Source organism: Triplophysa rosa, linkage group LG6 (genome assembly GCF_024868665.1).
Source record: "Triplophysa rosa linkage group LG6, Trosa_1v2, whole genome shotgun sequence".
Taxonomy (NCBI): Eukaryota; Metazoa; Chordata; class Actinopteri; order Cypriniformes; family Nemacheilidae; genus Triplophysa; species Triplophysa rosa.
The window spans coordinates 8,035,848-8,055,660 of NC_079895.1; the positions used below are offsets into that span (position 1 = coordinate 8,035,848).

General features: G+C 36.6%; 1 protein-coding gene across 2 annotated transcripts; it reads right to left on the reverse strand.

Moving 5' to 3' along the window:
• Window positions 1–13,262: 13,262 nt before the first annotated feature.
• si:dkey-192g7.3 (uncharacterized) lies at window positions 13,263–18,562 on the reverse strand. Of its 2 annotated transcripts, none has more exons than XM_057336082.1 (5): window positions 17,798–18,562; window positions 17,042–17,085; window positions 15,805–16,149; window positions 14,620–14,780; window positions 13,263–13,941 (listed from the first exon to the last, which is right to left on the reverse strand). In XM_057336082.1, the coding sequence occupies exons 2-5, from the start codon at window positions 17,076–17,078 to the stop codon at window positions 13,897–13,899; spliced, it is 588 nt and encodes a 195-aa protein (XP_057192065.1). In that variant the 5' UTR covers window positions 17,079–17,085; window positions 17,798–18,562; the 3' UTR covers window positions 13,263–13,896. The 2 variants fall into 2 exon arrangements, with proteins under 2 accessions (XP_057192065.1, XP_057192064.1); XM_057336081.1 differs by having other exon boundaries at window positions 17,042–17,145; window positions 17,798–18,559.
• Window positions 18,563–19,813: the final 1,251 nt, after the last annotated feature.

Here is a 19,813-nt window from a genome sequence, read left to right on the forward strand (position 1 = left end):
AACCCTTAGCTACCCCCTAACCTTACCCTACACGTTATAATTAAACACATGCCTTAATGATCTGATATGTGATGGGAAAAGTATTTGGCCCAAGGGAGTTTCGAACCTGCGTCTCTAATCTCAAAGCAACCAAAAATGTTACTCGCCTCTGCGCAACAATCAAGTACTGGTAAACAGCCTTCGTGATGTAGTGTTGTATTCATCAAACGGCCTTTAGTTTTTTACATTCAATCATTGCATATGAACATACATAAAAGTACAAAATAACTGACATCAGTACACAGAATTAATAATGGAAAAATACATTCAAAAAACGGTTATCAAAAACAGCCAGAGGAAATAAAGAAAACACAACAAAAACACAAATAAATATGGTGTAGATTACTTGTCTATTTTAAACTTGAAGATAATATTAGAAGCCCTTGAAGCTTTTCTATGTTTTCGTTTATACAACGTTTAACAGAGTTGACCAATGAAATCGCCAGATAGCCTACACGAGTCATGGCGGCGGGGGTGTGGTTTGCACTTAACTGGGCTGCGTTCAGCCCCGAATAAACGTTTCAAAATGTTTTTAAACAGGAACAGTGGAGCGGTTGGACGGCTTTACTAAATCCTTGGTGTTTCGAGTCTGACGTCATCACACAGCCATGTTTTTTTTGCAAGTTTAAAGCGGAGCTATCATGCTATGTCATGCATTCTGACTTCTTTACACTGTTAAACGGGCTGGCTTCTCATGCTTAACATGGTCAACTTGATAAAAAACGAGTTGGACGTATGACGTAGTATTTCTGTACTTGATACACTCCGCCAGCACTCCAACTTGTTTCAGAAAGTTTTTTCTAATTCTGCGTCAAGATGGGCAGCGCTGCAGCTCGTTACGCTTGCGATAGTGAAGTTTAGGTGTGTCTGTTTGTTCACAGCATTTAAGTGATGGATGTTGTATAAACGGTGGATACAAGATGAAATTTGCACATAAGATGCCGGACATGAACTGCACGCGGTAAGTCAAACTAAGGCCCAATCCCAATTCTACCCCTTACCCCTACGCTTTCCCCTACCCCTCCGTTTGGCCATTTATCGTGTAATACTTAATAAAAGAGTTTTAAAAACACTTGAAGAATTTTTTTTCGGAAAGTCTAAACTACATCTGAAAAGCATGAGATTTCAATTTTGTATAATATCCAGTCAGACTTCCTCATAATTTGGGCACCCTGCGGCACAACACTCGCAGAAATGTGTTGATTTTAAACCATGCGTGGGAGATTTCAATTGATTTCGAATAATTCAATGGTTTTAAAAAGCCCTTGTGAGTCAAATCTGTCTTTAGTACAAGGAGGCTGAATTGTGATTAGGGGTTGAAACACAGTTTCTCAAGAAGTGATTCAGACAGTGTTTCTGTGTCCTGGTCTTGAATGAACAGCGCTAGAAGACACTTTTAATCAGTGGACGTTAAATAGAATGTTAAGATGAAAACGGCAGCAAATCTTGGCAAAGAAAATAAGTTTTCAAGGTGTGATAGAAATCTAGTACCAAGGGATTATCTGAGGTCATCTCTGTAATTCCTGGGTATTTTTAGAGGTTTTTTACAGCTGTAGTATTCTTTACGTCTCACTGTGCTGATGAAAGCTATCACATGTTGTTGCTAAATATATGACCACTCATAGTGGTCATATATTTACCCAAGCTTGTTTTTATTTATTGTTTGTTTGCTTGTAATGTCAGTAGTGTACAGTTTTAGCTAAACATTACATTAATACCCAAATGGTTGCTGCGATCAAGGTTTTTAGACAAACGACAGAAAGCCAATTTTTATATTATTATGCATAAATAATAATAATCATAATCTATGTCTGTTATGTATCATACGATACGTTTTGATATCGTATTGATTTGACAAACAGGTGGTTGTTCGCTCTAAACTCATGCCAGTGTTAAAGGTCCAGTGTTAAAATTTAGCAGCATCTTGCGGTGAGGTTGCGTATTGCAACCAACAGCTCACTCCACTGCGCCGTGCCCCCTTTCCCTTTCGAAGCAATACGGTGACTGACACAGGACCAATATGTCGTCATGTTTTCACTTCTTTGCCAAAGGAGATAACGTATTTACGAAATGAGTTTGTAGAGCAGTATCAAGCATATAGCATCAGTTCTGACAGGCCAAGTTAGTCAAGCTTGCTCAGCTGACGTCATCAGGGTGCAGCTAATCAGTGTCAACCAATAGTGAAACAACACATACCAGACTGTGTCCCATTTAAGTTGCCTTCTTATAGCTCTTACGGTGTTTTGATCATGCCATTCTCAAAAACCCACCACCATCCCCAACTCCTCCTCATCTGATTACATCTATCAGGTAAACTTTAATTTCATCCTGTATGCATCCTGATTTTTATATATTTTCTCTTCTTACAGGTGTGGATCCTCCAGATTAGATGATGTTCCTTTAGTATATTAATTTTTCATATCACTATAGTGCAAGGGATATACAGTATATCCCTAATTTGAAAATTGTTCTGGTTCCCCATGTGGGAGGATATTATTGCCTCTGCACTCTTGCTCTGTTCGTGCAGGGCTGCAGGGCTCGTTTCATTCCGCCAACCTTAAATATTGCTTTTGTTTAAATCTTTAACGATAGTGGTCCTGGACAGAATTGTCTGTTTAGGGCTATATCTTCCCCAGTCGGGTCGCTCAAAAAACATGCAACTGCAATTCTGCTCGGTGCCACTAGTGCTGCATAAATGACAAATTTCGCCTTCAACTTAAAGATAAAAGAACACTGAGGGATAAAAATGGAAAGTGATCTGATTTCTATTGGTTGTCTGGCATATGACGGATGATGTTGCCATGGTTCCTTGAACTTGCCTTTTTGGTGGATCCCCAAACACTAGTAATTACGTTCCCATCTGTCCTTCCTCACCATCCACCATTCATCATCATCGCAACAATTCCATTAGTTCCCTCTGCATTAGGAGCATGCTTGTGTAATTGGACAGAAGCAGAGAGATGAGAGCAGGCCTGCACTCTAACTGTGTTTGACAGGGTTAATCTCTTAAAACTTGTTGTTGTTCCATTTTCTGTTGTTGGAAATCAAACAGAGCCCACGATGCGATGCCCACTGCCGATTCTTTCTCAAGGCCTCCTCTTTAGGAAATGGAGCATCTTATCTGCAGCGACAGGTTCTTTGTGAGGAGATGATCCTTTTACGCATCTAAGCACAAGGTTTGCTCAGGCTGCATGGCAAAGACCCTCGCTGAGAATCCATCACAAAGGCTACAATTAAGCATTTCCCAAACACACACAGTTTGTAATAACCAAAGTCAGTAATTTCAGGAACCAAACTATGCTTTTTAAAGGCACTGCTTTGACATTTTGAATCGGATAAGAATAGGCAAAGCATACTCTTGAGATCAAAATGTTGGGCCAGAACTACACTTATAAAAAAGTCATTTCGTATAACTTCTTTTTTACAGCAGCATATAAAACACTTTCTAGTTTTAATGTGAAGCCCTGAGCTTCATGATCCCAGTGACTTAACTGTTGAGACCAATAACATGTTGCGAACATTTTGACAACATTTTGACGACTCGCTATAAAAGGTTTTCCTTATTTTTTCCAGACACACTGCCTGAAGTCTTTAGTGTTGTTAACTCTATTGGGGCTTTCGTGTACCACAGTCTCCTTTGGGAAAGCGCCAGTGAGTCATACCTTAAATAAGACACACTTCAACATTTATTTAGAAACACTTGTAACATTTCATTAGAGCTACTGTGTTATTGTTCTGAAGACTTATGACTACATGTCTTGTGAGTTAATTTCAGGTAACAAAAGCAGAACACCAAATGTTAGAGTCACTTTACATAACATGGACAAGATGAAACATGAGGTGGCCAATAGGAATGTTTCTGTCATCGAGGTGTTAGGATGCACAGATAACCTTTAACCTATTAATGAACACAATGATAAGTCTTCTTATCTTCATCATACTGCTATATACACGCTGCTACTCTTTTCAGTCCCATGATACTGTTATTTCCCCTATTTATTGTCTTTTATGATTTTTTTCTCCACCAGGACTTTCCTCTGAAACTTGATCTCTTGTGATCAGATCTTACTTCCCAAATCGAACTTCCGCAACACATTTACACTCTTATATAATGCTTCTGAAAACATTACAGGCGATTGATCAGCTGACCAGTGCAATGCAAGTCATCACTCTGTATTGTTTGAGTTTCAGCTGACATTCCGCACTGTGTAGCGAGCACATTAGAAAAGAGTGCCTTTGAGAATATTTTGCATAACATACAGTAATGCTCTCTGTAGGGAAGTGTCTCATTTGAATTGTTGCACTAGCCCCAGGGCATCAGACTCAAGTTTACTTAGTTTACAGTAAACTGATATGAAAGTTACATAAGGTTGTCCCAAGGCCAAACAGGTGACTATAATAAAGTAACCAAAAAAATGACTGAATGATGATATGTATTTCATTTTTGTGTAATATTAAACTGCCTGTCAGAATGATTTGCAGCATTTGGGGTACCATGTGTTTTTAGTTTTGAGCAGTTGCTATGTGGGAATATCAGACCTTGGAATGTCGCAATTGGCTAATCAGAATCAAGTATTCTAGAGAGCCGTGTAGGCTAATAATAGAATAAAAGACAAACCAATCTAAAAGACAGAATGCACAAGTATTAATATGCACATAATAAAAAATGTAAAGTAATCAGGCACGCAGATGGCACTAGCGACAGGGGAGACCTCATACTGAAGGTCTGGAACTTGCCGCTATCTTTGGCCAAGACCCGCCCAAGAGGCCATATGACTGACAGGTAAAGCAACCAATCACGTTTCGTTTTGTGGCGCGTCATGTTTAGAGGCGTGGAAATGTCCCCGCAGTAACAGACTGGTGTAAATTCACGAACGTGTCAAAAGTTAACAGCAACAAAATGATTATAAGTTTATGCTGCGAACCTCGCATACTTTTAAGAATTAAGCGTTTAGTCGATCATGATGAATTCTTATAGCAACCGTTGTAAACACGACAGCTTACTTCTTAGATCAGACGGCTTTGTGTTGTTTCCAGGCGAACCGTTAAAGAATGCAACACGCACGTCTCCGGGAAATCCTGTAAAATTCAACCAATCAGATGACGACTTCGAACGTGCTGAAGTGTTTCCAGAAAAGTGTGCATTAGACGTTTAGCAAACGGTCCATGGGCGTGATGTCTGAGGCTGAGACTAGGGGGGTCATGACCCATCAGAGGCAACAAACATCGGTAAAACTGAGGATTAATCAGGGTTTCCGCTATGTACATTAAGGCTGAAGTATGGTCCGTCCATCCGCATGACGCAATTTTAGTCACACCCCGTCCGTGTGCAGCCAATTTTTTGAGACCGCGCGGATGTGCCGCGTACAACAGTGCATGCACGAAAAAAGTGTACTAGTCCAGTTACCAGTTAAAAAATCACATCTGCGCCCCTGAATGTAATGTAATATTGTATAAATAATATATTTATTTATGTATGTTTATATTTATTTATATAATAAGTATACATATTATAATGCACAATTATACATATTTGGTTTGGTTATTTATTTATGTTTGTAAAAGATCAAAACAAATAAAGGCAAGATGAGGCTTTTGATGCTAGGGATAAAATGCAGGTGGCATGACCAACAAAATATGAAGTCTGTATTTGTTTCACACTATCCAACCATCAAATATTTGCATAAAACATGACAATAATAATAAATAAAAACAAACAACCAAAGACACGTAAGGAGGACCGGATTATCCAAAGGACATTATGGGCCCAGGAGCACATGCACGCTTGGGGCCCAAGCAAGGGGAAGGGAAGAACATTTCAAATAACAGTGTTTCCGCTATATTCATTCTGCCATGCGCTTCTCTGGCCCACGCACATGGAGGTGCGCATACAAAACAGTGTTTCTAATTTAGGAAGTCTGTCTCTTGATTTAACTTTTACGAGCCGTCTAGCGGCTTTTGTTCAGTAGAAGCGCATAGCGACAAATCTAGCGACTTCTTGGATAAACCTTACATTTCATTCAGTGGGAAAATGTTGCCAGTGCTGCCCCGCGAGTGCGAGGTCTTGTGTGAGAATAGCCAAAATCACTGCTTATTATGTTGATTTGTTAGATGATGTCACGGTGATGTCAAACAAATATTATGATGTCGTAATACAGATATATAGGCTAAAGAAGTATAGGCTACTTAGTACCTAGTACCTTTGTAGCAGAGTTACACCACCACTTTATATTACACTGGTTGAGGCTGCCAAATATGGAGAGGATTCCGGTCAGAGAATCAGTGATTGGAAAAGAGATTCTTCACAAAGATGTTTATTGAACAGTCTTTGGGTTGTCATCTGCACCAAGAATTCTATGGCAATGATCTGTATTAATGTTCTAAATGAACAACAAAGAAATATAAATACAACCATATTCCAAGAACCATTGACACTAACATAAACAAATATATGCAAATAAACACTGAGTAGACAATCAAGTATGCGCCCTTAACATTAATAGCAACCCAACCAGTGCAAATAAGCATGATGTAGTTGGGCAATAACACATTATTAATGTAAACATGCGGGTAAAGCAGCATAATAATACAGCAGGTGCTAATGCTAATTAGCGTATTTCTCCCACTGCAAATTACGGCCGCTACACCACTCAAAACTCGCAGATGGTAATCGCAAACAATCGCAGGACCATCAGTAACATCAGGGCAGGGGTATTCAATTAAAGTTCCAGAGGTCCGGTGTAATGCCGAGAAATGCACCCCTGCCAGATTATGCACCCCCCCTCCCCACAATGGTTAGGGTGAGGATTAGGTGTTAGGCGAGGGGTTAGAATTAGGTGTGGGGAGGGGTTAGAATTAGCCAATCGGACAGCGCATTATTGAAGGAGGTGCATAATCTTGCATGGGGTCCATTTCTCGGCACAACAGCGGTCTTTATATTTTCTTCCAAACGGAGGTCCACACAATATGTTTTTTGAAAATAAATAAATATTTAATCAATTTAGCCCAGTAGGATATACTGTATAAAATATATGATCTTTTATCAGGTCATTTATTTTATATTTTGATATCCAGTATGTATTGTAGGATCCACAAGACACTTGTGCCCAAGGGCCTTTAGATTCTTAATCCAGGCCTGCACATAGGAATAAAAATGATACAGAAAAAAAGATACAAAAGCTATCACTGGGGCTGTACCATTTAAAAAAGTACACCTTTATGCAACTAAAGACTGCATATTAGTACCTCAAAGGTATATACTGGAACCAAATACATGCAAATACGTTGATAAATCCTGCATATTAGGATTTTTTAAAGGGTACAGTCTTTAATAATTACAAGATAAATGAAATAATTCAAAGATAAAAAAAATGTATAATACAATGCAATATAAATCGCTTTGGATAAAAGCATCTGCCAAATGCATAAAAGTAAATGTAAATATAAATGTAAGATTACAAAGATAAAAGTTAAAATTTCTGTTGAGATCAATTTTGTGTCAACATATGTAACTCAGAACACAATCACAGCAGTGTGTGATGCTGCAGATATCTACTTTGTCTCGCCCTTATACTTCAACACCATGCAATCTGATGCTTTCAAACCTGTGCCCAAACCACATAAGAATGTGGGAAGGACTGAATTTCCTCAAAGATTGCCAAAGCCCACATAATGTAAAAGATTTTATTCGTGAGAAACCATAGCATTATTCAAAAACATTCCAACTTTCTCTGTATACAAACATCTCCCCATATGAAAAAGTAAACTCATTTAAAACCAGTTTCACAAAGCACACACCAAGACTAAATTTTCTAAACTGTACAATCCACATTATTTCATACTTCAACATGACAAGCATTTGTCATAAATTGCTATGTAACCTGTGGGCAATCAAACTGTCTTCTGGGTCCTGGTTCTTCAGATAGGTAAGGATTGCTCTCTCCATGAAAACAATGGTTTCACCCATCATTTCTCCTCTAAAGTGAGGCCGATAACTATCTAGCCAGCTAGACCTTTTGCTACCATACTATAAAAACACAGACCTGTGCTCAGTCATTTTGATGGATCTCAGCCAGGTAGTAAGTTCAATATCGGCACATCATAAAACACTTAACACATTTACTCTTACCACAGGTATTTGCTAAAAGCAAACAAACAGTAGAACATTTTGTGTGAAAGAAGTGACATTGAATGACACTAGTTACTTCACACTGACTCATTAATGTCTTTTTCATCAGGCTGAAAAACAACTCGCACATAGATCGTAAAGAGCGAGGTCCATTCATGTGTTGTATGTTAAGCGCTCAAGAATCGTGCCAGACATTGGCAGCCGGCAGCGGTTCCCGTGTACAGACCCTGGCGTGTATAGCATAAAGGGCAAGCCAATGCCTACAGAGCCAAAAGGACACCACTCGTGTGATTTCTCAGATAACGGGCTTACTTGAGTGTAATGCTTCAAGCTGAAGGTAGTTTGGACAAATGAAAGTAATGCCAAATCTTTAATGCCATATAGACTCCAAAGTCTTCAGGAATCTTGCATAAGAATTATTTGATTGTGGTCAAAAAGTAAACTTAAAGGAAATTCTGTCATTATTTACTTACTCTAAGTTGTTCCAACCCTGTACATATTTCTTTGTTCTTATGAATATATTTGGAAGAATATTTGGAAGAATGTTAGCAACTGACATTTCTGTCATTGACTACCATAGTATAAATAAAATATATTTTTTGTTGCTGTTCTGTTGAACACAAAGTGAGATATTTGAAGAGTTTAGGAAAGCAAAACCATTCTAGGGAACCTTTGACTACTATAGTAGTCAATGATGTTCCAGAAATGTCAGTTGCTAACATTTGTCCAAATATCTTTCTTTGTGTTCAACATAACAAAGACATTTATACAGAATTTTTAATTTTGGGTGGAGTATCCCTTTGAAGTATGTTAAAGTGTGATGATATTATAAAGCACAACAACAGATGAAAATGAGAAATGCACTGTGAAATGTGAGAAATAACTAAAGTATACTGAAAGTGACCATTAATTAATTTCACAATATTTCATTGTATTTCTACACAATCTGACCCAAATCTGACTTGTTTATATAAACATAAACTGACAGAAATGAAAGTAAACTGAAATAACAAACAATACAGTCAAGAGTAAAACCTAATTGAAAGGACAAATGAATTAAATAGAAATTAAAACTTGTTCCACAATTTAACCGTAAAGCAATTCTATAGGGCAACTGTCAATCAATAGGTTAACAAATGATGAAATGTCTTCTTTCTAAATCTTCTTTGGAATATTCTTGGAAGTGATGTTAGGGGATGTGTAAACATGTCCTATTGTTTTCACAGATGTCTGTTGAGTAACTTGATTATATTGTAACCGTCACTAAACCATCACTAAATTTCGATCAAAAACTTAAAAGAGGCATGCTTACTTTTAAAGGAAACTTGCACATTGAATGATGATCAAATAAAACCCTGATGCATTTGACTACCTTGGATTTTTATATTATTTTTAATGAAACAGCCTCCCTCTAATATGATCTTTTAAAGGGGAGCGATTTGACACTTTGTTCATTTAAAAAAACGAAATCAATCATGTAAGCGTTTTTTGTTCGTCCAAACATACAATTGCTTGATTCCCCCCCTTGATTTGAGTGGTGGGTTTAGAAAACAGATTTCAAGGTCTTAGAGAGACCCTTAGAGGCGAACCGAGGAAGAGGAGAGTGAACATCTATACACAACAGTGATGTACTGAAAACATACAGGATATATGGACATGGGTGCTTATTCACTTAATTTATAATGACAGTCAGATTCTGAGAGGCCTCATTCATTGTTTAGTTATATGTGATGCAGCCATTCACCCACAGTTCGGAAAATCTGACCAATCTTCCAGCATCTGCCATGCACAAAATGAAACAAAAATGCTTTCAATTTCCTAAAATAATCGATGTAATCGACACTGTAAAACTTTGCTGTAGTTTGCAGCAGGTTTGCCAGTAACTTACTGTAGATTTAATTTTCTACTTAATATACTTTCCAATTAGTACTGTTTTCAATTACTTTAATCAAAATTAAAACACGTTGACTTTTGAGATTGAAAATGAGCAAGAAAAGACTGGCAATAGCACAGCAACACTGCAAAAAAATGACATTCTTCCTAAGCATTTTTCTCTTGTTTTCTGTCAAAATAAATTACGATACATTTACATAACTAGAAAAGTGACCCAAGATATTTAGTCTTGTTTTATGAAAGTAAAATATATAAACTAGGTAAGTTTATGCTTAAAACAAAATTGTACATGAAATCTACAGTAAGTTACTGGCAAACCTGCTGCGAAATTACAGCAAAGTTTTACAGTGTAGAGCTACACTTTTTAACTACAAGTTTGCAAAACTATTGCAGAATGCACATAATATATTTGTTATTATTGTGTTAACCTATTTATTAGCAGTTTGTTAGCTGTTCATACCGATTTTTTGCCAGAAAACATTTGAGTTTAGTATCCAGATTTGCATTTTTTGCCTGGCAAAAAAAATCTCAAAAAAGAGCATCTGTCACACTTGAAATGTACACAGCTTGTTTTACAGATACCTCGCAAGATCATAATCACTGTCCCAAATTATGCTTTGGTTTTGCCTGTCCTGTTTTTCTGTCTTGCTCTATTAACTTCCTGAATACTTTAGCCTTATGTAATCTCTGGGAGTTTCACCTAAACGGCAGATTTTTTTCACTCAGACTACTTCAACATCACGTGTGAGTTCTTTTGGGGTCATAAACAATAGCTTGAAGCAATCATCAATTATTATTTCAAAACAAAAAAAAAACACTTTGTATTGTCATTTTTGTCACTGCATTATTAGTATTATGCTCTAGGAGTTTTAGTATAAGTACAATGAGAAGCAGGTTTTCATTTTTGGGTGATCTATCCCTTTAAGCAACTGGAAGATTGCATTTAAAAGTTGTATGACTCTATTGAGAGGTTTAAAGGGATATGTTTAAAGCAAACAATGATCCAACACTTTATTTTAAAAAAGATATCACCTATTTCCTTAGTGTTCACATTATATTATCCGACAATGTTGGATACTATTTAATAGTAGCTCTAAGAAAAATAGATGAAAAACATTGTATGTTTGATTAAAAAATGTTTTTGAGAATATATCAAATACATGACTGTGTACAATTTTGCAAATGTTGCATTTCATTGTGGTGTTAAACCAGCAAGCATGACATCACATGACCATGTTTTGTTCCACCGACATCAGCGTGGGACTTTCCAAAGGCAACACTCTCAGTATTTCTCCTACCTCAAGGACAAATTATGTTTTTCAGAACTTTCTGTTGAGATGTTTAGTTATTTGCCTGGTTAAAATCTGTCGTTGTGCGTTTTAGAAATCCAAAATATTTTATCGATTAACTGTTCATAGCTTGAGGCAAAACTGTACATGCAATTCACAAAAAATGTTTCAACTGACTTGCAAATATTTTGACTATCCCACGCTAATCATTTATTGAACACAGAAATTCACTGTTGTCAAATATTAACTATATTCCTTGTTCAAAACAAGTGAAAGGTAAATACCTCTCATTTTACAACCTAACCTTTCATCGGAAAAATAAACCTGAATGATCCACGTGCACTAATTATGTTTGTGTCAGAGGTGCCTGTTATGATTGTTGCCATATTTCACTCTGGCACGTTAAGAGATGAGATGAAACGTTTATCATTCCTAAAAACACCACCTGCATTTTATTATATTTACCCAGTGAATCTGCTTTAATCCAGGGGTTCCCAAAGTAGGGGTCGGGACCCCCCAGGGGGTTGCAAGGCCACGAGGGTGGGGTTGCAAGATGATTTCCAGAAATCATTTTTTTATTAGGAATAGGGTATTTAATCAATAAGTAACAAAACATAAAAATAGTAGTTAAGTTAGTGTTTACGTCACATTAGCAACCGCATTAGGTTAGGTGCAGCAACTCAATTTACAGCACCACGTTGAACATTCCCATATGTGCACGCAGATTATTTTTCAGGCTTTAAGATTAGTATATTCTTATTTGTCGAAATGAAACGTTGGTTAATCAGACAACGCAGGGAGGCCAGCGGAGGAGGGCGGAGAGCGCCGCAGACAGAAAGGCCATCATCCTCAGGTATGAAAAGAGGCCAGCATTTGCATAAAGAGGACATCCATCAGCACTAGAATCGCTCAGTTTGATGAAATTTGACCATCTGTAGTAATAGTTCATGGTTTATGTATAACAACAAGTAAAATAATGAGTAAATAATTATGAAGTCATATGTTAGACTGTGTTCTTTTGTGTTGTCATTATGCACGTGTTTAGATAGAACTAATTAACGCATGTGCGCAATTGCGAGCAATGTTTGTATGCTTTAGCCACCTCCGAGGATAGTGGGGGTCTCGAGTCACTGGCACTGTTATTTTGGGGGTCGCGGCCTGAAAAGTTTGGGAACCCCTGCTTTAATCTGTCAACATCCGTCACCTCAATGGACCTCAGGTGTGTACTGTCTTTTCTTAATATTTAAATCAAAGATATCATTGTACTTACTATCACTGTACTTTGGATGCCAGCTACACATCCTCAACCACCCAGCAGCTACTTTCTTTACAGTAACCTTTTGATGTTTTTAAACATTTGTAAACAAAAGAAAACATACCCAATCTTTCTAAATAGTTCTTAGCCTGATATTCTTGTAACGTGGCTTTAATTTGGTACACTTAGGTAGAGTTGAATTGTTGACCTCAATACAAAAAGGAATTTGGAACTTCAAAAGTAAATAAATGGTAAGGAAGCTGTATTCACTGTAGATCATAAAAAAGTGTTTTGAATAGTCCTATTTTATTATATCTAAATCATTTGTTTATGACGTTTATATGACTACTACACACACGCCCTAGCTAGCTAATTGTATGACTATGCGACCTCAGCGAAGGTCACACAGTCTGCTGTATATTTTGACTTCATTCAAGACAGCCTAATCTGTTCATTGAAGCAGCTGAGTCAAATAGAAACTGAAAGCAGTGGACACGTCGGAAAAATAAACAAAAATTCCGTTCCAGTACCAGATCAATCTTGCATACCACAAATGCAACAGTGGAGCGAAAATGCTCCGTTGAAATTTATGCCCCATGTTAACAGCTGTGTGTGAGAGGCAAATGAATGATTAAAATACATCATACATACAGACAAATGAATACAAAATCGTTTATTGCCTCCGCAGGCTTAAAGCACTTAGCAATTCATTTCAAGTAAATGAAATTTGGTATAGTAAAAAAAGCAAATATCCCATAGGGAGAACCACACATTCCTTCCACATGAATGAAAATCAGCACAACTGAGAAAAACAACCCATACAAAAGTATGTAAAGAAGCAACGTAAAGCAAAGATGACGGGTGCATAGTAAATGATACATACAGTGAAAGAGGACTTTGAAATATAAACTACTACTGCATGACATATCAGCATTGGGCAAAATATAAACAGCACGTTTCTTCCTCCCCTACTTGTTTTACTTGTTCTTCAAAGAACGAAAAGGATTTGCTAAAGACAGTTCCCACAGGGAGGAATGTTGTAGGTGTACAAAAGTACACTAATTGTATAGATGGATATTGGATATTGCATAGATGCATATTCACAGTGTGTTATGTACACAATTCAATCCAGCGACCAGTACTCCTTACGGCGACCGTCTCAAGAAAGTCCGATCAACACACACCACTCAGTAATGTCTACATACATCATGTTGAAATCTTCAGCCTTATAACTGTGTTCAAGTGGTTTTCACAGTGACGAACCTTGCATTACCATGATACCTTTAAACTCTTCACACTTCATTTCCCTGAACTGTGGCTGGCACATAGACGATGTTCTGCAGAGAAAAGAATAAAGAAGAGGGGGAAAATATTATAGTGCTTTTTTCTCTCTGGCAAAAAAAACTAAACGTGTCAAATACAGGACCCTGTGCCCTGAGGCTGTGCTCTGAAAATACGTGACTACTGTGAACAAGTGCTGCAGTCATGTACACAGAAGGGTTACTTTCTTCAATAAGGGTCAACACGGAAATATAGCAATTTCAGGAAGGGATTAGTTTCAACAAACATAGCGTGCAATCAATGGAAATATTTTGGCAAAGCTAAAATAAAAGCCTTTGAACGACTACTATTTTAGGTTTTTGTGTTGCTCTTCATTAACCCTTTTATTAAATAGGATTTTATTTTTTTACATAGTATATTTGCTGTGAAATTCACATAATTTAAGGTTTAATTAAAGATAAGGTTGAAACATTATTTAAAAAATTTAATTATATTATAAAAATATAGATCTTTCAGCGACAACAAAGTAAACGTTATGTGCCTCAAACCTAACTTCCAGTTGACCTCGGCAAAGAATCAATAACTGTTGATTAGTTTAAATTTAATACAACAATAAAATATTGATATAGTTAATATTATAAATAAATTAAACATAAAATAAATTGTTTTATTATAACCTAACACAGACTAGAAGTTAACTTTGGGCCAGGCACGTGCATCCAGATTTTTTTTACCTGTCTTTGTTTTCGTCTTCTAAGCGCTCTGAGAGTTAGAAGCAGGCCAGCAGCCAGTATTATCACCACTGCCAGTATGGGAATACCAATATGAACAGATGATGAATCTTTGTTTTCACCTCCTTCTTGTATGCCTTTAGTACCGTTTTCATGTTCATACACTGCCAGGGAAAAAAGACCATGTTTGAGAAATTAAATATAAAAAATTGTGTTTTGGAGCCACTGCTCTACTGAGGAGAGCATGTTTAAAAAAAAAATTTTAATTGTCATCATTTTCTCACTCCTTTGTCATTTCAAACCTGTATGACTTTCTGTCATCTGCAGAACACAAAAGAAAATAATTTTTAAAATGTTGATAATTGGCACCCATTCACTTGCATTGGTTTTGTGTCCATACAATAGAAGTGAATGGGTTCCGGCACTGTTCAGTTACCAACTTTCTTCAAAATATCTTCTTTTGAAGAAAGAAAGTCATACAGGTTTGAAATGACAACAGGGTGAGCAAATGACGACAGAATTTTTGTTTTTGTGCGAACTATCACTTTAAATGCAGATTCTCTTCACTGACTAAACCAGCAAGATTATCAAGGTCAGCCAGCTACATAAGAGAGAGCGATCAAGCTGGTTGACCAGCTTTACTAGTTAGACCACCACTTAACCAGCATAACCCAAACATGACCAGAAGGGAAATGTTTAGGCATGTCCATATACAGTATATAACTAATATTAACATGCTTTTTTCAACACAGATATTCAATTTTAGTTCTGTATTGACGTTCTAGTACAATTTAATAGAGAAGAGATTTCAATTACATACGAGAACAGTATGATTCTAATATTGTGATAAGTTATTCTCTGAATGTCTGTAGCCGTTACTTTCAGTTCCGCTACAGTGGCACCAAAATCAATTTACTTTGGTTGTCATTATACTGTTCTACTCTAGGCTGCTAGTTTCCAATTCAGTGGCTCCCACCTACGTCATAAACTGAAGCAATCATTTTACACCACAGCTAACCAAATCAGCGCTTTCTTTAGTTAGGGCCTGCGCAAAAAAAAGGAAGCAGACCAATATGGTACAACAACAGGAAGCTTCCTTTCGAGTTTTGCACCACTAAAGACTAAAGTAAAACAGAAACACAGAGATAAAATTCTAGATTTATTTTATTGAAAAAAAAATAGACTTACCTGTAAGATTAACTTGTAAAGGCTTCAGTGAGGTGATTCCCTTGGTTACATTGGTTAAAACATAACAGGTGTACACGCCTGAATCCACCAAAGACACTTTATGGAGCAGCAGGGAGCAGTTGCTCTTCTCCATATGCAGAAATAACTGTGTCCTGTTTAAGTAGGATTCATTTATGGGACTCTTGTCATTCTCGTTTTGGGGATAAAAGCTCACTACTCTTACGCCAATCTGCCATACTAGTGACGTAGTCATGCCAGAACAGGCACAAGGTAAAAGCACACTGTCTCCAACGAAGGCTTTTTCAGTATATTGCACACCTGTAGGTTCTCCCACTGCAAGACCCCCTACAATTGTAAAATGAAGAATAATTAAATACAGTGAGTATATGAAACAACAGTCATTGTACCACTCAAGGAAATACTTTCAAAGCCTGGAATATCTTCAGTGTATTCAAATTGAAAAAGTGACCATTTGCATCAATTTCATTGAATTACTGAATTTACAATATCCAAGAAATTTAAAATGTAAAAATGCTGTCTGTTCAATTTTGACCTTGAAAACAAAATGGAACAAGGAGAACAAAAAGTGCTATGCATTATTATATAATCACGATACTTTAATAAATGACATCGATATTGAACTATCCGTGTTTAGTAAATTGATACTAGGATTAAAAAATGAAAAGAATAATGTAATAATTTTATGTTGACACTTCAATTAGTAAATTAGTTGTGACGGTAGAACCATAAACCAAAGTACATCATCATACTCAAGCAGGGAAATATCCTTAACATTCACAAAAACAAGTAGATATGACTAACATGGATGAAATATTTACTACAGGGATAATCCCCTGGAGCTGGTTAAATTCTTTCTCAAGAGTACAATGGTTTGGTTCCTTGTGGCTCTCAGAACCTTCTCAAATGTAGCTCTTACATATAGCCACCAACACAACAACAAATTAATTGAAGGTTTGTTTCCTATTTCTATAAGTTTCACGTTGCAAACTACATGTTCCCTTTTATAATTTCACAAATGTATTAACAATAGGTCCCAAATCGATCCTCTTCTAAATCTTCTAAATAAGATTACACTGCAGAAAGTTTGCCAAAGTATGTCTGCATGCGATTGCTCCACCAAATATGCTGCTGTTATCTTTTATCAACATTTTGCTGTTATCTTTTATCAACATTTAGCTTTCTATCAAAATAGGTTAAAACATTCAAGAACACTCACATGAGATGAGCAGAACTATCACTGTCATGGTCTCCATGTTAATCCTGGAGGAAAGAAAAGGACGTTTTTCCAGTGCGTTTTGCTGAAGTTCCCAAGTTCTTAAACTGTAAATGAGGTTAAAGGTGCAAGCTTAGCCTCTGAGACATGACTAACATCAACACACCTTCGTTAAGCAATACGTTATCACTGGTTAGTGAAATAAGTCAGAGAACTTTATAAGTTCCTATCGTTCACGTCACATGAGGAAACGAGCCCATATAATTTTCTATTGCGATGTGTGATCAATTCATGCTCAAATCAAGGTTGTCATTTTAATATTGTAATCAAAACAAACACACATTGGGGGATCCATGATTTGAGTCCTACTAATAAATGCTTAGTCTACATATAAAAATATTTAATAACATAAACCTAAACCCAATTTAAAACTACGTACGAAAATACGTCGACGTAGAAAAGGGGTACGAAAAGATTCAAATAGTCATACCCATACGAAAATTAACCACTGCTAACCATATATATTTTTTAATTTGCAGTAAATGTACTATACCACCGCAACTGGCATAGTAGCCTACAACTATGGCAAATTTGGCAATACAAATGGTAATCAATCTGCCAAAAACATGGTTACTATACGTTACTTTCATTACAATACAATCACAATTTCATAAGAATAGAATAGAATAGAATAGAATAGAATAGAATAGAATAGAATAGAATAGAATAGAAAACAAACGCATGCAATACTCTACTGACCTTGTATTTCCGCTTTAACGAAGATGTTCACTCAACCGATAGCCCGGTGCTGAATGAATGGCTGAACAGCGTAACTTACGTATAGTTAAAAATACGCCTACGAGGTTTCACACAAAGTATATCTTCGGGCGTGACTCTATTTTTGTTTTTTCTTCTTTACTCACGTTTAACGGGTGGTAGTAAACGTGACGTTATAGACAGACACGCAATTGTATTTGCGTCTGACCCTTTTTTATAGCAGAGTGAAAGTAGTGAAAGTAAACGGCAGGGGAGTCAACAAACCGCAAGTGAAAGATTGAATGCACTGTTGCGTGCATTCCACTAGATGGCGCACGAACACTTTACGAGTCGTAAGGTTGTTGCTGTTTCTGAGAGACTGTGCTCGAGACACTACTGCCAACTAGCCCCATTCTCCACTACACACTTTTGTACTTTGTAAGGTTTGTTTTAAGACCAGGGTTTGTCTAATGGTTTCCTTTACAAATTTACAATTATAACCATCAGCTATTTGAACCTTTTTCAGTAGTCTATTGATTCTCATCCGACAAACAACGTTCACCAATAGAAGCAAACACAAAGAGACCCAATAGAGACTCACTGAGAAAGAACATTATACAATTCCCACTACTACTATTAACTATTGAATTCATTAGAATTAGATTTCAAAATAAATAAAAAAACTCCAGAAAATTGAACCTTAAGTTAAAAGGAATAGTTCACCTTCAAAATGAAAATTCTGTCATCATTTACTCACCCTGGTCTTTTGTCATTTAAAACCTGCATCATTTTCTTTCTTCTGCAGAACACAAAAGAATATATTTGGAAGAATGTTGGTTAACAAAAATTGCTGGTCCCCATTGACAGCATTTGTATGGACACAAAACCAATGCAAGTCAAATGGGACGAGCAGTTTTCTGTAACCAACATTTTTTAAAATATCTTCTTTTTATTTCTGCATAAGAAAGAAAGTGCAGGTTTGAAATGACAGGAAGGTGTGTAAATAATGACAGAATTTTCACTTTGAAGTCAAGCTATTCCTTTAACCAGGTTATAAGCGCCCTACAAAATATAATAGAACTTCTTGAATCATATAGATTCACATGTGTATAGATGGTTTTATTGGACTTCCAGACTGTGTTTGGTTATAATGAAACCAGTTAGGCCTATTTTACGTTAATATTTTATTGTATATTGTGTTCATTAATTTAAGATGACTCAACTGTTCTTAATTTTTTTGCAGAGGTCTACCGGAATTTAAGTTTGGGCCACATAACGTTTGTTTATGTTGTTGACACTGAAACGGTCTATACTGCACTCTCTAAAAAATGCTGGGTTCTCTTCAATCCAGTGTTGGGTCAAAAAGGGACAAACCCAACCATTGTAAATTAACCTATGCTGAGTTGTTTTAACCCGTTATTGAGTCAAATATAAAGATCTTTTTTGACCAACGCTGGGTTGAAAATAACCCAGCATTTTTTAGTGTGTGAAACACTTGTTTGTAGTAACACCTTACCATTATTCAATGTGAAGATGTATAGGTCAGGTTATAGAGAGATAGTCTCTAGTTAGACAAAAGGCCCAAAATGTTCAACTTTAGTCCCTTTGTTCAAACACAGACAAGCTTAACAGAAGATAAAACCGATAACAGGTCTGGACTGTGCCCTACACAGAGTCCTGTTATTTCTCAACATGGGGACTGAGGGTTTTTAATTTCAAAAGGGGATGGAGTTCCAGTTCAAAATGTAGAAATTTCCATTTCGTTCATTTAATAGGCTTTTAACGCATATAGTGGGATTTTCTGCATCTGTCGTTTTAAAAGAATAATATGTCCGCAAGAACTGTAAATATAATATTTAGAGGTGAACGTAAAAGTCCCTGAAACAATAAACCGATTAAATACATTTGAAAACGGATTGAAGGCTTTGCAATAATCCACAGTTTCAATTGTTTTGGTTATCGTTTCTCCTCGTAAATTGATGTATTGGTTTCCTCTTTGGTCACTTTCAATCTGAATCT